Below are 9,820 nucleotides of genomic sequence, written 5' to 3' on the forward strand. Positions count from 1 at the left end.
AGCCTATTCTCATTTATGCGAAACTGGTATGCACACCAAATATTCGGTGTTCGCACTTATGCAAAGATGACAGCGTAAGGGTTAAACAGCTACTGTATGCACAAAATGTGTTTTAATAAACCACTTTGTGCTTCCTTGTTGTATGGGTGACAAATAATTTAAAGAAATTGACTATTGTCACATCAGCGAAAGTAATATTAATAATAAATTAAAACTTACATCAGCAGTTGGAGCATAATGAAGTTCATAGGCTTCATTCATTGCTGTCTCATAGTGGAGATGTACCTTGGTGGTTAAAAGATTTGCATTTCAAAGGTCTTGGCAGAGGCGATGCTAGCGGTGTGCCTGGAGGGGAAAAGGACCCACACTAGACCCCCTGTATGGATTTTCATGCATGGTTTTCTATCAAATTAGAGAATTCCACAATTACCACAAAATTTTATTATTTTTTAATCAAAAAATTCCCCAACAAATTTAATTGTTTCCCCGACCCTGTCTCTTATACACATCTAGATGTGTATAGGGAGCTAGGTTTCCACGAGCTCGTCGGCGAGCTGAAACCCCTCATCGGAGAATTCCTGGTGCCGCCCCCGGGTCCTGGGTTCAAATCCTGTGATATCCCATTTTTTTCTCTGGACTTAAATCATCTCCACTACCTAACCATGATAAAAAGTATTTCTTTTTCATTTCGGAACTTCAGAATATCAGCTGACCACCTCCTTCTATAATGGTTAAAAAATAACTTTCAACAATAGCGTACCCCTGCAACATAAGTAACGCAAATCTTACAAAGTTGGTAACTGCAGTTTCCCAAGTCTCAAATCTCTCTGCAGCAAGGAAAATTTGTTCCTTGACGCCACCAGGAAATTTAGCATTGGAACCTAACAAGAGGCCCTAGGCAGACCCTTCATTCGGACCTCATATTGATCCAATATTATCAAATTTCTGGAACCATTACTAATTCATTCCCTAAAGTCAGTGTTATGGGTTGCAATTGGTTGAAAAAATGGTTAAGAAATATTACATGCAAGTTTTAATATCAATACCTTTTTTGAAAATTCAAAAAAATAATGTTACTGTAATTGTATGAAAAAACAACTTATGAAAATGAAAAAATATGTATGATTCTGATGCAGTCAATGCATTAATGAAGTTAAGCAAGATGGCAATTGAAATGTAGGCATGGTGCTGCGATGGATGTCATCATCATACCTGACCCTTGTGGTTGAATGTTGGCTTTGTTGCTGCTAGCTGAAACCAAAGATCACCTATATCAGTGTTAATTATTATAATAAACCTGGTATTTAGCAGATGCTTATTAATTCTTGTAGCTTTTATATTAGCAGCGACATTTAATTAGTTGTTTGATTTTTTTGTTGTAAAATTGGGCAGTACACCAGAAACTATTGCTCTCTATTTACAAAGGGTGTAGTTCCTAAAAGGGTACATGTGACCAATCGTTTAAATATAATTTACAAATGCTATAAATTATTTGCATTTCAGCCCTCTAGCTAAATGGAATTAAATCAAGAACCACAGCATCTGAAAGGTCTCAACATTTTAATGCATAAACTGGGGCTACTTACCATCAGCTTAGCTAACTGTTTTACATGCTGCTTTCTTACATAATTTAGGGTGAGCCCGCATTAATTTTGATGATTGTATAAATATAATCATCCAGCATATTCCATACTATAGATTAGCAGTAATTAGCACATAAAATAGATTGATTATATTATAGTGAGCATAAATATTTACTAAGGTAAGAAAAAAGTAAAAACCTCTGTTGCCAATATATGAGAATGTAGTACTACATAGTCTTTTTGGGATGCGGAGAGGTACACCTAGTATTCTAATTTAAGAATGCATTTACTTTTAAGCATAAAGTGAATTAATAGTCTCATTATACCTTCATTAAGTAGCAGCAGACTAGCGTTGCGCTACGTGTACGTCCTGCTTTACAATGCACGTATACGGATTCATCACGTTCGGCATGTTCCTCAATAAATCCAACACCGCTCTCTAAGAATTCCATACTAGGTGCTTCTGTGAAATCAACTGTCGGCAAATGCATTTGAGACACACCCAGCATTTTCCATTCCTACGTGGAAGAAAAAAATATTAATTGATAACGGTATATTCTTTAGAAATTACACAAATCAATTGTGATGTTGGTAGTTTGTGAGTGAGGCGTAGATAGTACAATCTTCTAGCACAAAATGGAAAGCTTCTTATTCGCCAAACGTTAAATAAAGAATGAGGACTATAGTTAGGGTTAGGGTTGGTACATGGTGCCTTGGATCAGACAGTTCTATTTTATTTGAAAATGTGTTCCATTTCGAGAACAAAGAAAATTACTCAGTTTATCCAGGTAATCAGAAAAATAGACTGAATACAGACTTGGAATTAGAACATGTATAAATGTTACCTGTAAGTTAAAGGACATTCAATATACTGTAATTCCACAGTAGTTCAACAGTAACTTTTTATTATAGTGTCAGGAAATTAATTGCTATTAATATATTTCCAGGTTAATTACCAGAAAACTTGCATTGTAGTGAAATTCAGATAATATTCAGCTACGCTACATAACATCTTGGCTACCCTACGTAGACCAAGAGTATTATTAGAGGATGAAGTACTGTGGTGAATTCACTATTTAGATTAAACAAGGGAGTACTAAAGGAATTTGACCTCAAATTCAGAATCTATTTTATTAATAATGAATCTGGCACTTTTAAGTAAAGAAAGTATTTTATTGCCAACTTATTGGTTGTTAATCCACCACAGAATAGTGCAATAAATTGGAGTATTTACAGTATAACTATGTAATGATAACAAATAATATTTTTAAAAATGTCTTGGCTGTTAACATGTTGAACAACCTGAATGTCTCATAGAAACATTACTTCCTTATTATGGTATTTGGTAACAGAGATGGTAAAAAGTCTGTAGAAAAGATCATACTACATATTTGGTATATTATTTCCTTATTAGGAATGTGGTAACGTAGATGCTAAAAGTCAAGAAAAATCATATTCCTTCCATATTTGGTATATTATCTCATTATTTGGAATGTGATATGAAAAATGCTAAAAGGTCAAATGAAGGATCATATTCCTAATTGATAGCACCCCACCCTGTGAAGTTGAATTTAATATGAGCAAAGTTCCCTAACCCTTTATAAAACATTCTGGTAGCATGAAAAAATAAATTATTGTAGAGTGTAAATTTTGCAAGTGCTTGGTTAGGAATATTTTGTCAATAATGACAAATACAGTAGTATATTAGGCCTAGGCCTATTATTAGCAGAGTATGTGCTTTCACAGTCAAATTACTTGCTAATGAAAATCAAAATAACAAATCTAGGCCTATAAGTACTACTAACATTACCATCACAGTCCAGACCTAGGCCAAGCTAAGTCTAGGCCCAGAACATTGTTTGCTATGTCAGTTTCTTAACTACAGAAGAATATAGTTTCTCAGCATTTCAAAACATCATATTTTCAACTTGCAAAAACTCAAACTTCTAACAATACAACCTCCGGCAAGTTTCACATAAAAATGTGCAGAAATTCATTGGTTTTCCTATCCAGTAAACACTATTTGTGTTTTAGTGTTAAAACAGCCGTGTTCTATGGTCATTTTTTGGAAGACCTTCATCAATCAATTTCAATTTCAATTTCAATTTTTCAATTTCAATTTAACATCTATTTACTTCCTTTTTGAATCAGAAAAATATATTACAATTGATTTAAAATAAATTGAAAATGCAGGAGAGGAAAAAGGCAAGAACCCGAGAAGATAAGAAAAACCAATCTTGTGGAGGGACAGCCTGAAATAAGAGGGAAAAAAAATTAGAATAACAATCGGTATTTATGCGAAGGTAGCATTGGCTGACAGTGAGCCTATTCGCATTTATGCGAAACTGGTATGCACACCAAATATTCGGTGTTCGCACTTATGCAAAGATGACAGCGTAAGGGTTAAACAGCTACTGTATGCACAAAATGTGTTTTAATAAACCACTTTGTGCTTCCTTGTTGTATGGGTGACAAATAATTTAAAGAAATTGACTATTGTCACATCAGCGAAAGTAATATTAATAATAAATTAAAACTTACATCAGCAGTTGGAGCATAATGAAGTTCATAGGCTTCATTCATTGTGATAACACCTTTCACACCTTCCGTCTTCACCAGCTGAGAAGCAAAAAAAAAATCAGATTACATTTATAAAAAATACCTTACATAATATTACCATGTTAAACTAATAATAACACCATCCAATTATAAATAATTGTATTTAAAATGCAAATTCAAATATGGTAAGTGTAGTGTTTTTTAATTATCTCTTTATTTTTATCTATTTATTTTATTCGTGATTTGTTAGAATATATTTAAATATTTTCAATTTAGGATAACCGCCTGATAGTCCTCTTCTACAGACATGCCAACCCTACAAGGCCAACAAGAGGAGTCTGAAAAACTTCTGAGCGGAGTTTTGGCAATGTGAGAGGAGTATTCCTAAGACATGGTACCAATGCGATCGGATTGTAAAATGTGACCTTTTTGACTCACAATCAGCAATACCGCCGTGCAAGACTAGGCCCCAGACCTAGGCAAAAAATCAACACCGCACCAATCACAACGAGTGTACCATAGGCATCACCTACAGTTTTGATTTCAAACTACTGTAAACAGGATACTTTCCATTATAAGCTTGCATGTTTGCATGTGTTTTAGCTTCTTTTTTGGAGGAAGCTCAACACTACTACTCATTTTTCGAGCACCGTCTAGAATTTATCACTTTGTTATTTTCACCCTACTTCGTATTGGGACAATAAAAAAACAGAGGACTGAATACATTTGATACATAAGCATACTGTTATTTCCAAAAGATCTATGTTTAGAACTTTAGCTTTGAAAACTGTTGGGGTCATTTGAATTTTTGCTTTTTTTTTACGCTCCCATAAGTCCGTAAAATGAGATTTAAATATCAAATCAGTGAAACAAAAACAAAAGGTTAATATTTATTTATGGTCTAAAGGATAACTGGAATGACATATATTTCATAATTCCTGATCATTATTATTTTAAGTAAGCCAAGTAAATACACTTGGTATTTGTATATTTTTTAGGTTACTATAAAAAATATAGGCCTATTTCCTTTAAAAAAAAAAAAGTCTAATAACAATTACCAAAAGTGTTTCTGTCATTTTAACAATTTAATTTAAATACAGACAAACAAAATTTTTTTAATCAATTTAAAAATAAATGGACTGCAATGTATCTATAGTATAATTACAGACGGAACTATAGAATAATTGTCGTGTGTACAGTAGATAATTTACCAAGCGTATGTATAAAGTATGCCTACACACACCCTTCAGGAGATCATGATTGTACCATTATAATTTTTATCCTATAAATCTCTATTATAATTCCAATGTATTAAGTGCTGTGGGTTGTTGGCTTAAGTAATTCCATACAATAATATTAAGGAAAATCCCTTGCAGTTTTCATAGTTCAATATACACAAAAATGAATGGTACAATTTATATCAACTCTTTTGAAACTCATTGACTACAATGCCATACTGTTAGGGATCTATAACTAAACACAGCACAGGAATTAAGAATTGGAAAGATGTATACTATAACAATTGAGTTTCATATCAACCTATATTACAAGAGGAATTATTATCATGGGGATTACTCCAAGTAATCAGTTGAACCATGAAATCCAGGGATTTACTAAGCATGTACAGTAGGCTTAATTAAAAGCAACATGCAAAATATTGGATAAGCAGCAGCAAAATATTAAATTACAATGGAATGTGGACAAAGAGAATGATGAATGATGAATGATGGCAGCCAACCAAGGGCTGGAAAATGATGAGGCAGACCAAAAGCGAGGTAGTGATGATACTGTATCATATTCTTAAGCTCGGTAGTAAAAAAAAAAGAAGAAAAAAATAAAGAAAAAGAAATAATTGATCACCAAAACGCCTCAGAGGTTATTTTCGGGAGTCGAGAAAACAAAAACATAGCGGTCCCCACATTCGCACCCCCACCCTCTATTCACTCCCCAATAATTATCAAAATTAATTTTCTATTCATACACAATACTATTGTATTCCTACACAATTCAATTTACTATGTAAATTTGCTTATTATTGATCTATATAAATAGCAAAGGGATTAAAAAACACACTATTTACTATTTTCAGCAGGTACTGTGATAGTATTATGCTTTTAATGTATTTGACAACACTAGTGTAAAGTATGCACTTGATATCAATATGTCATTTAGTCAAAATGGAACACCACAATGGGAAAAAAATAATGTTTATGCACTACAGTACCACTGCCTGTGTTTCTTGCTACCTATACTTCCTGACGTGTTGCATCAATGGGCACAAATAAAGGAGTGTCCCTACAATATAAAAAAGCTCTGCATGTCTGCCCAAAAGAATACCTAAGCACACAATGATTTCAATAGATGCCTTTATGCGAGGTTCCCTAAAACAACATGGTCTAGTTCTGTCCAAATAACTTGATCCTTCACTTGTAATCGGTGCTTTTTAATGTGTACCGCATCAACACTTGAAATCACAAATAATGAAGGGCTTCAGTTTATTGGTATGCAAGATAGCTCATATAATTTGCCGTTAATTAAGATACCGTGCTGAATTTGTGCTGTAGGACATACAATTAGAACCACTTGACTTAACAGGTTGACCATGAACCTCAGCTAATAGGTAACATAGGTAGGATACTAGCTAGAGTTTCTATCTTCTAATGAAAAAATATCAATAGCTTAGGGAAGTAAAATACATGACAAATGTGCAAAAAATGGAATAAAGGACTGAATAGTAAATAATACTTATTCAAGATTTACCACCTAATGTTGACAGCCTTGAAACACTTTGCAACAACAACAAAATAAATAAATACTGTAAAAAGTAAAAAGGGCAAATTTGCAGATTCAGCATTGTTACTGCCATCAAAGAAAGAATTGCTGTAGAATGGGAAATACTTTTCACCAGGCTTTGCAAGACTGACATCCCACTACAAACAATGTACTTACTCTCTCTCAGTATATTTCAGGACAATACAATTACCATGCCCACGGATTGACATAACATCTCATTAGCAACAACAGGATGAGCAAAAAAATGCAGTAGATAGAAAATAACATGGAATAACATCATTGAAACACATCATGTTAATGCCTATTGCATATATTATTTAATTATACAAATCAAACAGGTTGTGTATCAAATAGTAACACAAACCATATCAAACCATATGTGGCAAAGACAAGCCATACCAATCACACGTTGCAAAAATCAATTTTGAGTTATTAATACAGTGTTAGAGAGGAAAATAATAGCTATAAAATGGTAAAAAAATCATTCAAATCGAACATTTCCTTATGAAGTTACAAGCGTTGAAACATACAGCTGTTTAAAGAACAGTATATGAGAAATCAGCCTTCAAAGTTCATGATTTCAGGCATTTCTCATGCAGAAACTATCAACAAATCCTTAAAAAGTGTTGTTTTAACATTGAAATTGGGGAAAATAACAGCATAGAATGATGTATAGATATGTAAAGATTAGTTTAGTGCAATAAAATAGATTTTTTTAAATTTGACATTCCAGCATGTTTTGGCCATTTTCTCTGAAACACGATTTGCGACGAGTGACTGGCTTGGCTTGTCTTTGACACATATGCCACATGGTGAACTACTATTATCACGGCGAGTTGGATGGCCGAGCGGTTAAGGCAGGGGCACTGCAATGTACAGCTATCATATCGGTACTGGTTCGAACGGCACACTATGGTTCTGGTGGTGGAACAAGTCTTCTCGGAGAAGGACTATAAACCGTAGGCCCATTGCACATAATTTGGCTCATGTGCACTTTAAAGAACCCAGTACATCTTTCAAGAATAGGGGGTACCCTGGTGTACTTGTCCATTCAGCCCGTGCTGTGGACAGACGAGAGTAGCTGGTACCAATTAACCGGGTACCTCAGACATGAAGAGACCCTAAGGGGAGAAGAAAGTTACTGTACGAGCTAGTCCACACCCCGAAATACATTACATTATATTTTACATTATGATTATCATACCTATAACCATTCCATAACAAATAAAATGAATAAATTTAATTAGGTTAACAAAGCTGTTTGGTATCATGTGCTTAAGCCAGGCACGCATAAAGAACACAACAGGACAAGGAGCGCACAATGGATTGTTATAATATTCTGCTCAGACTGCAACTGCCAATCAGAAGACTGTGTCACATCATCAAGCGCTCCAAGGGAGCAGAGACTGAACTCTTTCACTACGTAATTTCCTATTCCATATTTCCCATATCTGGACGGAATAAAATTTTGGGGAAAATAGGAGATATATAGAAAAAGCGTTCAAAAATATACAAAAGTATATATATTCTTTATCCTTGAGACCTTCTCTGTCTAATTATAAGAAAGTTGTCACTGTCACTGTCGTTGGTGCTAGTGTTATGCACACTTTCACTATCATCACTATCATGACTAGGCCTAGCTAGGCCTACACTATCATCATCGCTAATATCCATCATCTTGTGATTGCAGTATTTGAACAATCACTATCACTCTGGGTATCATCATCATTGACATCCCACTGTGCAAGTCTGCGAAGCACTTCTTCTGCAGTTAAATTACGTCTCCCAAGCGCAGCCATTGAAATGTTACTCAATACAACAATGCCTGCTTGAAGCCTGTTTCAGCCTTTATTCAGACGGAGAGCCGCCCTCAATGGCTCAAAATAAGGTCAAAGGTCATGCAGATTGTTGTTCAATATAATATATCCAAACGTCATGGGGATATCCCCAGGATATCCTCATTTGTTTACAGTGACGTCAACAAGCCGCTGTCAGCGGCTTTCCGCTCAAACTGCATATTTTATTTGCGCCGCTGTAAGCGGCTCGCCGTAGCAAAAGAGTTAAGTTGTCACACGTCGTCAGAGTATATAAAATTGCAAGAGGTCCAAATTTTGAGGTTTCGTTTAAACGCAATCCTTCAAAATGCGTTTGTATCGAACGTCTATAGGACGCATTCAAATTTTGAGTTCTATCTGAATTCTAATAGGGCGCCCCTATCCAATCGCTTAGGATACATTTTTTTCGCTTTAATGCGTGCATGCAAAATCAGGTAGTCTGAATTTTTGCAGTTCTATACTCTTTGACAACGTCCAAACCAATGTAGCGTGTGTCTGACTTTACACCAGTCCTAGCCTGCCTTACCTTTTGGGCATCACTGCGAAATGGCAATGCTCCCAGTATTACATTTTCTGTTATCCGATCGAACCATCTTCGTGATGACACTTTGCTCATTAACACATTGTAAAATAGCGTCGGGTAGAATACAGCTTTTGCAACTGGCATTCTGATTTAATTTATTTCAGTACTTCAGTAGTTTTTCAGTGTCTTCTTTAGCAACACATTTGTTGCTCACAAGGATAGTTGACAAATGTAGTAATGAATGAATGGCCTGCAAAAAACAGAATAATGAAAATTGGAATTAGACCTAAAAAGTTTTGAAAAAAAATACAGTAGGCCTAATTAAAAACATTATTTAGGAATAGGTGTATATTCTCATTTAAAAGGACAAACATTTCAAATCAATTCAGAATATTGCTTTTATTTTATAGCTTTTATATTTTATTGCTTTAATTTCAATTACTTCAACAGCTTAAAAATAACAATGCAATTTTGTGACTTCAAATACATTTTCTTTAAAAAAAACTATAAAATTAAACCACTTTTTA

At 34.4% G+C, this 9,820-nt stretch overlaps 1 protein-coding gene across 4 annotated transcripts in view; it reads right to left on the minus strand.

Moving 5' to 3' along the window:
• The window catches only part of LOC117117192 (phosphatidylglycerophosphatase and protein-tyrosine phosphatase 1-like), a 17,081-nt gene that overhangs the window by 4,565 nt on the left and 2,696 nt on the right, over positions 1-9,820 (minus strand). Inside the window, exons 2-5 of one of the 4 annotated variants that reach the window (XM_033261418.1) lie at positions 9,297-9,543; positions 4,125-4,202; positions 1,910-2,101; positions 1,213-1,251 (exon numbers count right to left, since the gene is read on the minus strand). In XM_033261418.1, the coding sequence (XP_033117309.1) occupies positions 1,213-1,251; positions 1,910-2,101; positions 4,125-4,202; positions 9,297-9,437 (450 nt within the window). In that variant the 5' untranslated portion in view covers positions 9,438-9,543. The remainder of the gene's footprint in view (positions 1-1,212; positions 1,252-1,909; positions 2,102-4,124; positions 4,203-9,296; positions 9,544-9,820) is intronic. The other 3 variants (XM_033261417.1, XM_033261420.1, XM_033261419.1) reach the window with 3 other exon arrangements.

Source organism: Anneissia japonica, unplaced genomic scaffold, assembly GCF_011630105.1.
Source record: "Anneissia japonica isolate Jap-2015-1 unplaced genomic scaffold, ASM1163010v1 scaffold287835_len3118868_cov185, whole genome shotgun sequence".
Taxonomy (NCBI): Eukaryota; Metazoa; Echinodermata; class Crinoidea; order Comatulida; family Comatulidae; genus Anneissia; species Anneissia japonica.